Below are 12,641 nucleotides of genomic sequence, written 5' to 3'. Positions count from 1 at the left end.
AATGGGGTAGATGTGGTTATTCTTACCTTGGGCTTGCTCTGCCTGCGCCTGTGTAACGTTAGCCCTCTGCTTCCAGCCCTGACCTCCCCCAGTCACCTTCCTTAAAGTGTGTGACAGGCCGGCCAAAGGCCATCTGTGGTCAGTCACACGTGCCTGCTGGCACCATTAGCAGAGATGACCTCCTCACCCAGCTCCCTCTACCCCCACTTCAGAGGATCTCTGTCCCTGGCCTGTAGCTGGGGCGGCCTTACAAGCTACAAAGGGCTTGTCCTTAGGTTGTCGAGTGACTTGCTTCTCCCTAAAAGCATGGATCTTGTCGTTGTTGTTAGTTGCTGTCAAGTGGACCCTGACCCAGGGTGTCCTCATGTGTGACAAGACAGAAGGATGGCCAGCCCTGCCCCATCTCCAAGGTCTTCCATAGATCCGAGCACATTTGGGGGGCTGTTGGGTCTCCATGCCCCAGGGCGGCCGGACTGCAACAGAGTGTGGATTTGGAGAGCAGAAGCCGATCTCTCCCGGGTCTGGGGGCTAGAGGCCACATCAGCATCTGCTGTGACCGCTGGCTCTCCGCTGTACACTGTTGCCACAAGCCTTGGTATCCGTTGGCTGCTTTGGGAAGCCTCCGCCTGCCTCACCATCGCCTGGCTTTTTCTCGTGTGTCCGAAGTCCTCTTGATGAGACTCCATTCACAAGGTGTGACAGTTAGCACCCCCTCCACTCTTATAGGAGCCCTGGTGACGTAGTGGCTAGGCATTGGACTATGACCCACCAGGCCAGCGATTCGAAACCACCCAGCTACTCTGGGAGAAAGATGGGGCTTTCTACTCATGTAAAGAGATACAGACCGAGATATGCCTGCCCGACCCTATGGGGTTGCGATGAGTCAGAATCAACTCAATGGCAGTGAGTCTGTGTTTGTTTTTGTTTGTTTGATCGTTTGGTGGTTCGACCCCAATAGGATGCCATCAATATGGTAAAAGGAAGGCTTCGTTGCCAAACAGAACTGCACGCAGGGCACAGGGGTTAGGGCTTCCCTGAAGTTGTAGTCAAGCAACACGGCCTTCTAGCCACGATCCGTCCTGTGATGTATTGTGCCTTTTGGTCTCATTCCATTTTGGAGACAATTCTCTGCTTTGGTAATGGAGAGGATTGAGGTTAAGGGTGGGAACCAAGCCACCCTCCTTGTCTCCTTGAGGACAGGGTCTGAATCTCAGTGTGGTCCAGAGGCCCCCAGCTGCATTCCCACCTGGGAGCATGTTCAAAATGCACCCTCTCCGGGCCCTGTGTCCAGTCTGCATGGAAGCAAGAGGCTTGGGGGATTCCTGGACGCGGTGATAAAGGTTCGAGAAGCCCTGGCCAGAATTGAGTGTTGGGCTCCTGCCACTCCAGGCCAGCTGCAAGAGCCCCCTCTCATGGCACTCTGCCACACCTGGCCCAGGGGAGCTGTCACCATAGTAACCGGTCTTGGCCTCTGTTACCTCTGACATCTTGCAGATCCAGGAGATAGCAGTGAGGATTGCTATAGAAACCAGCACCGAGGACTGTCTACTACCCATTCTCCTGCTTGTCCCTCATTCCTTGCATCTCTGGGATTTATGAGCTCTCTGCTCCACGGGCCAACATCTGAATTCCTTTCCAGCCTAAGAAAGGGTCGGTGGATCTCCGCCAAGGAAGTCAGAGCCCCGCCTTCAGGAAGGCAAGGCTGTAGCAAGCGCAGAGGTCTGTTTCCATTGGGAAGGGAAGGCCAGAGACGCACCCTGGCTAGGTCTCTGCTTGCAGGCCGTTCCCTCCGTCCAGGAGAGAGAGGGCTGAGTGATGCTGGAAGCGATGTTGGTGCTGATGGTAATCACAGCCAGGCACCGGCACCAGGCTCCTCGCACCATCTCATTTCCATCTCTCTTTCTGGAGCCCTCTCTGTAGGGGTGTCCTGGAGTGGCGGTAACAAATGAACACAAACGCAGTGGTGTAAACAAAGCCGGTGGCTTCGTATGGCTGCTGCAGCCCATTGCTTGGCTTAAGACAGCATGCATACCTCCCCTTCGCAGTGCAGGATGCCAGGAGGCCACCTGCGGGCAGGGCTGGGTCCTTCTGGAATGTGTGAGAGGACAATCCACATCTTTGCTTCTTGCGGCATCTCGGGGCTGCTCTCGCTTCTTGGCTCTCAGGCCTCCCCCTTAGCATCACTGCACCTTCTCGCTTCTCTCGTCACCACTCTCGCTCTCTCTTTCTTTTAACCTTCCTGCTGCCCTCTTCTTAAAAGGACCCTTGTGATTCTATGGAGTCTCTCCCAGCCCCACCCCATCTCCTCCTTGGATGACTCAGGGGAATCTTCCTCATCTCATGGGCCTAAAACTTGATTGGCCAAGAAGGTAGCATCCACGTCCGGGTATCCGGATGTGGACATCTTTGGGGCCATTTTTCAGCCTGTGAAGTAGGTAGTGTGATGCTCCCCTTTTTGTCTGAGGCCTGGTCATTGGAAAATGCGCCCAAGGTCACACAGCTAGAAGGTGGCCTTGGAGTCCAGCTTTTGGTCCCTCTCTCTCCAGAGCATCTGCCCTCCGGCCACTACAGGACTTGAGCCAAATGCCGTCAGGTCTCTGAAGAGTCTGAGCTTCCATTCAAAAGGCCTCCACTGCAGACGGAACCCTGGGACTTCTTACCCTAGGGGACCCTTTGCTCAAGTTTTGTGCAAGACATCCAGCCACAGCCATGGTTTGTGGTCCTCAGAAACAAGGCAGTGTAGGTGTCTGGGTGGAGTTCCAGAGCCCTCCCACAAGTGGAGGCCCATAAGGAGCGGTGGTGGTGGAGTGCTACCCACAAGGCCAGCAGTTCAAAGCCACCAGCCACTCCATGGGGAAAAAGTGAGACTCTCCACTCCCATAGAGTTAGCGTCTTGGAAACCCCCAGGGCAGTTCTGCTCTGTCCTGGAGAGTCACTATGGGTCAGCATGGTCTCAATGGCAGTGAGTTCAAAGAATCCTTCCCCCACCACCACCCACCTACCACCACCCAACCCCGCCTCCCACCCCTACCCCCATCCCGCAAAGACATCCACTGTCCTTGATGGACATCACATCAAAAGGGGGAGGGATTCAAGCCATGTCCTTTGAAGTATTGAGTTGCTGTCTCAAAAGGGACGAGATTGGGGCTGTTGGCTGAGATAGGACAGCCCTGTGACCCTCAAACAATGAGCAGGTGCGTGATGGTGACGGGAACACAGTGAAACACTCCCACAGAATTATCCTACATGTAGTCTCACCCGTGGACTTTTCCACTTTCTGTTTTTTTTTTATCATTTTATTGGGGCTCATACAACTCTTATCACAATCCATACATACATCAATTGTGTAAAGCACACTTATACATCCTTTGCCTTCATCATTCTCAAAATTCGCCTTCCGCTTGGGTTCCTGGAATCAGCTCCTCATTTTCCTTTTTTCCCTCCCCCTCTCTCCCTGCTACCCCTCCCTCATGAACCCTTAATAATTTATAAATTATTATTTTATCTTATTACACTGCCCAGCATCTCCCTTCACCCACTTCTCTGTTACTCATCCCCTAGAGAGGAGGTTATATGTAGATCCCCGTGATCGGTTCCCCTTTTCTACCCCCCTTCCTTCCTGGTATCGCCACTCTCACCGTTGGTCCTGAGGCGTTCATCTGTCCTAGATTCCCTGTGCTTCCAGATCCCATCTGTACCGCTCGCTGTGCATCTTCTGGTCTAACCAGGTTTGCAAGGTAGAATTGGGATCATGATAGTTGGGAGGGATTTTTCCACTTTCTTAAAACGTATGCCCCCAAACTCTGTGACCCTCTTGTGTCCTTCAAGAAATTATTTTGAGATGCCTTCTCTTCAGTCCCCCCCCCAAAAAATAGTTCTGTAGCCTTCTGTGCCTGGAACTGAACTGGCCCGGTAGATTTTCTTGAAAGCCATCGTTTTGATGGACTCTCCGTTTCAAAGGCCCCTCAAGCAGGCCTCACCGAGAGAGCTGGTCTGCAGCCATCCATGGATGGCCAAGACCGGCTCAAACACGTTTTATTTGGAATATGCCCACACACCTATAAACTGGAGCCCCTCTTGGCAGGCCTCCCGGTCGTACATACGCTGGGAGAGAAGGGGCCTGCTGAGCCCTGGGGTCCGTTCTATCCCTGGGCTCCTGCAGGGAGGCCTGGGACGGGGTCACTGCCTGATGAGTGGAGTCGTTCCTTGAACCTTTAGGTCCCCAAACACACTTTCAGGACAAAAGATGACTGGGTGCCCTGCCCCCACCCTTTGGCAAATGAAAAGCATTGGTACTGCAGCCCAAAATCCAGGACAAAGGGCAAGCATCTGCTCTGGAAGCTTCCCTGGGTCATTCTGACGCCCCACTGCACACCTGGGCCAGGACCACCCCCACTTTGGGGAACACTACTTTAGAGGAATAAATGAAGGGAGGAGCCAACCTTTCCACAGCCGGACCCATCCTGCTTCTCTTCGGGCTCAGATTCCCTCACACCAACCACAGCCTCCTTGGGGAGGGGCCCTGTCCAGGTCTCCCCACAAGCGTTAGGCCCCCATCACTCCTTCACCTGCATCTCTATCTCCTCTGCTCCACACACGGGCTCTTCGTGAAGCCACAGGCTAGCCCCATAGGACCCAAATGTTTTATAGACAGAAAGAATCCAATAGAGCAGTCAACAATGTGAGTAGCAAGACCAGGAGGGGAAGGGGAAGGTGGGGGAAAGAAAGGGGGAAATGTTCACAATGATGTACATATAACCCCCTCCCTGGGGGGCGGACAGCAGAAAAGTGGGTGAACGGAGACATCAGTCGGTGTAAGATATAAAAAAATAATAATAATTTATAAATTATCAAGGGTGAGGAAGGGGAGGGGAGGGAGGGGGGAAGTGAGGAGCTGATACCAAGGGCTCAAGTAGAAAGAAAATGTTTTGAAAATGATGATGGCAACAAATGTACAAATGTGCTTGACATAATGGATAGATGTATGGATTGTGATAAGAGCTGTATGAGGCCCCAGTAAAATGATTTAAAAAAAAAATTTTTAAGAATCCAACAGAGTAGGAGTGAGCCACTGTCTGTTTCGGTAAATAAAGTTTTATTGCAACACAGCCAAGCTCATTCATGTACGGATGGTCTCTGGCTGCTTTGTCATACCATGACAGAGTTCAGCAGTTGCCACAAAGACCCAGTGACCCAGTAGCATAGTGGTTACCTGTTGGGCTGCTAACCACAAGGTCAGCAGTTTGAAAACATCAGTGGCTACAAGAGAGAAAGATGAGGCTTTTGACTCCCATCAAGACTGACAGTCTTAGAAACCTAGAGAGGCAGTTCTGCTCTGCCCTAGTGTCTCTAAGAGTTGGCACTGATTTGGTTGCAGTGAGTTTATTTTGTTGTTGTTATTTTGGGTTTTGTTTGTTTGTTTGTTTGGCCCTTTACTTATAAGGTTGTCTGGTCCCTGGAATCAACCACCTGACCCAAACACACCCACTTTACAGTTGAAAATACTGAGAGCCAGCACATGTGTGTCCCAGAGCCCTACAAGGACTGCCTGCAGAGCCAGGACTCAGATTCATGCAGTTCTGGAGAATCCCAAGCCAAACTTTGACCCCAGACTGTACAGTTCCCCGTAACACCCACCTTCCCTGCAGCCAAAAAGCCTCTCTGCCATCCTGGAAGCCCACTCTCTTCTCCAACATTTTCTCTTCCGTCCCAGAGAAAGGCCCACACTTGTATTCTCCATCTCTCCCTGGGCCCTGGGCCCTGGGCCCATCAACTTTCCTGAATTGACTTGCTGGCTTGACCCCGCCTCCTCCCCCACATAGACTTATACAGTCTCAACACACACACACACACACACACACAGTCACATCCAACACCACAGCAAAGGTTGGAACAGCTGCTGCCTGTGTGAGTTCACCACCTCCCCCTCTGGTCCCCTCAGGCCCATTGGCCAGTGGTTGCTAAACCCACCCTGTCCCAGAATGCCCAGGGATGCTTAGGACGCCTTCCCTCACGCCCCACCAGCTGGCATCAAAGTTCTGAGAGGAAAATCCATTTCCAAAGCTCTCCAGGCGCTGCTTATGTTCAGCAAAGTCTCAAAGGCCCTTCAGTAACCATGACCTCCCCAGCTTCCTGTCACTTGAGTTGCCACAAATAACTTCCTCGTCAGTCAGGGAGTCGGCAGAATGGTGATGTCTTTACAAAATCCCATCAGAAGAATGACAGACTGCCTCCTCAGCATTCCCCGCCTTCTCCTTAACTCGGGGCCCTGCAATTCTTCCCCATCTCCAGCTCCTCAAAGAAAATATCACACATATTGCTAGCCCCACCCCTACCCCCACCCCATCTCTGAATAGATGCAACAAGAAGATGCTTTAACTACATCACGTTATCAACTTCCCCAGGCTGGGCTTATGGGGTTCAAGGCTTCTTGTTCTGGCAAAGGTGTTCCCTAAAAGGCTGCTCTTGGGGTCTCACTGGGCACTGGCTCTGTGCCCTAGGCCTGAACTCCGAGCATGAAAGACAGCCTTCGAGAGGCCGTGGTAGGAAGCTCCCCCAGGATGGGGCTGTGGGGGCACTCAATGAAGACAAGGACTTGGCAGGGGCTGGGAGAGGGGGGCGCCTCCTGTGAAAACCTCCAAATAAGGAGCTCTGTGAGCCCTCTGGGATGGTTTCCAACGGAGATGGACACCAGGAACAGAAACAAGCTCTGGCCACAGGAGTCAGTAGAACTCAATTCCATTGCAAGTCAGTGTGCTCATTGAGTGCCTGGTTCACTTTCCATGATAGAGAGGAGGAGAGAATGAGGGCGACAGGCTAAGCAGCCGGCTGACTCGCCAGCAATTCCCTGCCAGTCGGCCCCCCACAGGTCCAGAAACTCAATTTTACCCATTTCGCCCAGTGAACCATCAGCAGCTCTTAGTTGGTCTCTCAGACAGATACTTATTAAGTGCTTACTGCCTGCCCGTGTAGAGTGCTCTGGGGCTGCCACTGGGCAGTGAACCCAGCATCCCTGGGTCCCTGTCCTCCTGGAGTTTACTCTCTGTGGGGGTCACGCTGTAGGGGGGCTCTCAAGGGGAGTGGTCTGTGTGCATCGGGGTTGTCAAGGGAAAGGTTGAGAGATGGTGGGATCTGCGCTGGGGTTGGAAAGGTAGATGAGGGGCTGGATTTGTAAAGGGTTTGGGGCCCTGAGTTGGAACCAATATGATGTGCCGGGGCCGGGGGGCAGTGACCAGCTGCACAGGGGCAGCAGATGCATGCTGGGAAGATGGACAAAGCATCCTGCCCGGGACCATGTGGAGCTCAGTGACATAGACCATGAAGTCAATGAGCTTGAGTCTCACAATTCTAATCCTTTGCCGACCTTGTAGTCCAAGTGGTGTTACTGAACCTCAATTAACATCGTTCTCCCAGAATGCGTTCACTCCTAGCTCACAGGGTGAACCTAAGCTTTTAGAGATTGCGAATGGAATTAGCAGAGATGAAAAGCAAAAAGCTTAGCAATTAGATTTTCATTATGAGCGACGGACAATAGGTTTGACTTTCGGAAAACTCGAGCCTGCCAACAAAAGTTTTCTTGGGAAGCCCATGACATCAACATCACGTTCTCCCTCCTTGAGCCCTGGTGGCATCATGGGTTTCGAGTCGGGCTTCTCGCCACAAGGTCAGTGGTTCAAAATCACAGTTGCTCCACAGGCTTTCTGGCCCCAAACAGATGGACAGCCTCAGAAACCCGCTGTGCCCTGCTCAGTCCTATAGGGTAATCCACGGATCAGAATCAACTTGGTGGCAGTGAGTGTGGTCTGGGTTCCCCCCTCTTGGTAACCAAGTGGAAATGTTTTCCTCTTTTTACCCCAGGAACCTCATTTGACTAACCTGAATCCCTGCCCTGCCACCTGGGAGAAGAATGTTTTTATCTACAGGGCATTTCTCAACGTGTGGTCCTCGGTCCACCAGAGTGAGAATCACAGGAGTGACTTGTTGAAATTGTAGTCTGGGACCCTCTGCCATAAGTGTCTCTGAGGATGTCTCAGTGTCTCAGGAACCTGCATTTTAGTGTCGCTCGCTATACCCTACCCTATTGTTTGGTAGTAGGAGGGCAGCAAAAGGGAAAAAGAGAAAGACCTTGGGCGAGATAGGACACCGCTGCAATGATGGGTTCAAACAGAAGAACCATGGTGAGGATGGTCCCGGGCCAGGTGGTGCTTGGTTCTGTCGCCCATGGGTCACTACGAATTGGAACTGATCCAACAGCCCGTTACAACCACCCTACAATGCCTCAGGCACTCCCGCAATTACTTTTGTCCTTTCATGGTTTGTTGTTGCTGTTTGTGTACTTCCACCAGACCAGCTGCGCCAGCATCACCTGGGCACGAAATGCACATTCTTGGGCCCCTTCCCGGATGTGCTGACTCAGAAATGCTAGGGGTGAGGCCCATCCATGTGTATTTTAACAAACCCACTGGGCAATTCTGATGCCCATTAAATTCACACAGAGGGTCCTGGGGTTAAAAATCGCCCTTGTCCAGCCCCAACCCAAACCGATTAAACGATCCTGTCTGGGCCAGCCCTCTGCTATCCCAATTTTTTCTTAAAGCTGCTCAGGCAATCCTGGTGGCATGGTGGCTACACATTGGTCAGCAGTTAGAAACCACCAGCCAGCGCCAGGGGAAAAAAGACAGGGTTTTCTACTCCTGTAAAGAGTGAGTCTCAGAAACCCAGAGGGGCAGTTCCACCCTGTCCTTTAGGGTCGCTATAAGTCAGCATTGACTCCATAGTGGTGAGTAAAAAGCAAGGGGACAACCTTGTGCTTAGCAGCCCATCCTGTACTTCACTATACCACCAGGTCAGCGGTTCAAACCCATCAGCAACTCTGGGATGCAAATGAGGCTGTCTGGTCCCATAAATACTGACAGCCCCAGACGCCCTATTTAGGGCCCAATAAGTTGGAATCAACTGGGTGACCTTGGGCATTAGCCTTAGCAAGTTTGAGGGCTTACCCTAATATATCCTTGTGGCAAGCTGGACCTCCTGCTGTGGTCCCATTAGCAAAGAAGCAGAAGTCCTCGGGCTTGAAAGGGGCTTGCCAAGGTCTCTAGCGTCAGCTTTGCTGGTCCTTACTGGGTGCCTCAGCCTGGCTTTCAGGGCGGGCTGCCCAGTGGTTTGGCTCTCTTTCTTTGCACCATCTCTTTTGTGCTGAAAGCTGATGGCAGAGTGGAGGCCCGGGAGAGCCCCTACGGATGAGAGGGGAGCCGGCTGAGGGTGAGAAGGGCGAGCTTGTGGACTCTGTTGGCTTGGTCCCCACACCCAGCAACCCCACGTCGCAATCGCGCCTGCCGTTTGTTGGGGTGTCTCCCAAGCCCCCCGTCTGTGTGCTTGGTGCTTTAAGTGAGTCATCTCGTGTGTGTTCACATGATCCCTCAGCGGGGTAATATTCACGGAGGAGTCGCACCGCACCAGCGGGTAGTGACAGCCCTATTTTGCAGATGAGCAAACTGAGGCCCGGGGATCCCAAAGATCCCCCTCCGACGTCTACAGTGGGGTCGGGATGCTTCCGGAGGCTCGTTCACTGCTCGGGAATGCAGAGGCAGGGTCCCCAGGGAAGTGGGGGGCGGGAGGGGGCAGCGCCGCGAGCGGGAGGCGGGACTGAGCCTGCAGCCCCCGCCGCCATGGCCGCCCTGACCGCGCCTCTCCACGCCCCTCTCCCCGCTACAGGCCTTTCCTCGTGCTGCCGCCGCTGATGGAATGGATCCGGGTGGCCGTGGCGCACGCCGGCCACCGCCGCAGCTTCTCCATGGACAGCGACGATGTCCGCCAGGCCGCCCGGCTGCTGCTGCCCGGCGTGGATTGCGAGCCGCGCCAGCTCAGGTAGGGCCCGGGACGGGGCGGGGCGAGGAGGGGGTGTGTCCCACCCAGCCCCCAATCAGAATCCGGGATGGCTCCTGGCGGACCGCCCACGTTCCCAGTGCCTGGACCGCACCCGCGCCCGCGCCCTGGAACTGGCCGGCGCGGGCTGGGCAATGCGCAGCGCCCGGGAGCAAGGCGGTCTGGGAAAACCCGGCGCCGCTCCGCGATGACGGGGCGCATCCGCGTGCTTCCCTCCCCTCCTGCTCGAAATCGGTTCTGTTCCGATCCATTCTCTCCCTACAAGAAGCCAAATCTGGCCTGCCCTTCCATGTTTAAATCAAGCCTCGCCGAGCCCACTGCGGACTTGGTGAGAGCGAGCCCCGCCCCGCCCCGCCGTGGGCGCTCCTGTTTGAGGGTGGCGTCCACCTTGTCCAGGAGTCCCGCCTGCGTCCAGGGCGCCCGTCCACCCCGGCGGGGATGACTCCTGCGCGGCCGCTCAGAGACCCTGAATGCGGACCGGTATTTATCCCATGCAAACCACAGCGCACTCACTCAGGGGAGTTAGAACCTGGGCGTCAGTGCTAACTGTGTGTGTGTGTGTGTGTGTGTGTGTGTGTGTGTGTGTGTGTGTGTGTGTGTGTGTGTGTGTGTGTGTGTGTGTGTGAGAGAGAGAGAGAGAGAGAGAGAGACTGGGTGTGTGTGTGTAGGTGTCAGTGAGTGTGTGGGGGGTGAGTGAGTGTGAGCATGAGTGTGAGTGCACATGTGTGGGTCTGTGAGTGTGTGTGTGTGTGACTGAATGTATGTGCGCGCGCATGCTCTCACCCATGCATGCGTGAGCCATCTTACCACGTTGGGTGCCCAGCATTTTCCAGGTGGTCTCGGCCATCATTCTCAAACCCCACCCTCCTGCCTGGTGAGAAACTCGCCCTCCCTCTGGGTGCCTCTATCCTAGGTGCGTGGCCCAGGTACACGGGTGTGGGCACACCATCAGGAAGTGGTCTCAGTCTGGGTAGATGTAGAGGCCGCCCAGGACAGCCTCACCCTAGGAACAGAGAGACAAGTGCTGGTGTTGATGAAATGTTTGCCGTGCGCTAGGCTTAAGGGGGACTTTACATAGATCCATGTCCCCAAGCCCTTTGAAGTACTACTGTTAAGGTGCCCAGGTTGCAGATGGAGAAACAGGCACAGGTGGCTAGGTGGCATACCCGAGATCTGCGGACCAGTGAGCAGTAGGGCCAGGTTATAGATTTGGGCATCGACAGCAGCATTCACAGAGCCAATGCCTAATAGGAAAGCAGTGCTCTGTCGGGGTGGTGGCAGGTTCTCAGCTCACTGCCCCAAGGGGACACTGTTGTTGGTGGTTAGCACAGAGCTGGGGCCAACTCCTGGTCACCCACCCATGTTACAGAGTAGAGCTGCTCCCCAGGTTTCAAGGCTGCGGCCTCTCGGGAGCAGATCACCGAGCCTGTCTTCTGAGGCGTCTCTGGATGGGTCCCCAAAGGCTTACCTGTTTGCACCACACAGAGGCTCCCCAAACCTCCCCAGAACCTGACAATAATGAGACCTAGCTTTCTCTCACAGTGATGACAGCCCAGAAAACCCCATGGGGCAGCTCTGCCCAGGTGCATGAGGTTGCTATGCACTGGGATGGAGTCCCCAGCACCCACGTTCTCGTGTGCACCTCAAAACAAACCCTGCTAGGACGTAGGAAATCTGTGCTACCCCTGTTACAGAGGAGGAAATGAAGGCCCCAAGGGACTAGCCTCACGCAGATATTCGAGGCAGAATTAGGTGGCAGATAGCAAGGCCATCTGCCACCTAGATAAATGACTGTGGGTAATTCTGTCGCCGAGCGCCCTAGTCCTAGACTCAGCTTCTCTCTCAGGGTGCCGAAACTCTTTCAGGCCGCTCTGTTCACTGGCACCGTTCCAGAGCCTAAACGTGGCCCTGGCTGGTTATCGCCCACCCAGGACTCCAACACAGGGCCCTGGCGTCAAGATCTCATAACCTTCTGACAGTGACCCCGACCATTTGACTTTCCAAGTCTCCTGAGTGTGTGTCCTAGGTTCTGGCATGTGGGGTGTGACTGTTGACCCGTCCAGGCAGGCTTGATGGCGCGTGGAGGGCGGGAAATCTGCTCTGCGGTATATGCCATCTTCCACCTATCAACTCAAGACTGCATGGTCTCGTGGAAAATTAAAAATTCTCCCAAACGGTGATTTATGTGTCGAAAAACATACCAATTGGTTGCTCGTGCTCAGTGTTTATCAAAGTTGAGAAACACTTCCCAAGGATAGGTTTTCCTGAGCTCCTAAGGAATACTTGTAAGACTTGTAACTTCCATGAACTAGATTTACATTGATGGCATGACCGCGTGAGCCAGCTAAAGAAAGGTGTCTATGCTTCATACCCATCAACGCGAAGATAGCTGCCTTTATGCCAAGGGCGGCCTTCAACAAGCAAAGAGGAAAGCTCATGGAATTGTCCCATGGACTTGTGGAAACTCCCTTGTACCTATCGATTTCCCACCTCGTTTCATGGGACATGTCGCCACTTTCTAGGTCACAGAATCCATTGTTTTATTCGACCATATAGCTAATCACTCATTCAGATTGTTCACCTGCACCGTGCACTGGCAAGCCTCCTGGGATTTCAACCTACCACAAACAGCTGGGCCCGGCAGGCTCTACTCTCCCATTCTACAGATGAGAAATCTGAGACCCAGTGCGATTGTTCAGCATCCCACGGCTACTGGGAGACAGAGTGGGGATGTTGTTGTAAAGGTGCTGTCGGGT

The 12,641-nt window shown here is 53.8% G+C and overlaps 1 protein-coding gene across 1 annotated transcript in view; it reads left to right on the top strand.

The window, feature by feature from the left end:
* The window catches only part of ABTB3 (ankyrin repeat and BTB domain containing 3), a 321,566-nt gene that overhangs the window by 227,549 nt on the left and 81,376 nt on the right, over window positions 1-12,641 (top strand). Inside the window, exon 4 of the mRNA XM_075551027.1 lies at window positions 9,715-9,867. Coding sequence (XP_075407142.1) covers window positions 9,715-9,867 — 153 coding nt within the window. The remainder of the gene's footprint in view (window positions 1-9,714; window positions 9,868-12,641) is intronic.

The sequence above is a fragment of the Tenrec ecaudatus genome, chromosome 6 (assembly GCF_050624435.1).
Source record: "Tenrec ecaudatus isolate mTenEca1 chromosome 6, mTenEca1.hap1, whole genome shotgun sequence".
Lineage (NCBI taxonomy): Eukaryota > Metazoa > Chordata > Mammalia > Afrosoricida > Tenrecidae > Tenrec > Tenrec ecaudatus.
Note: the sequence above shows the minus strand (reverse complement) of the source record. Positions and strands in the feature narration are given on the sequence as shown.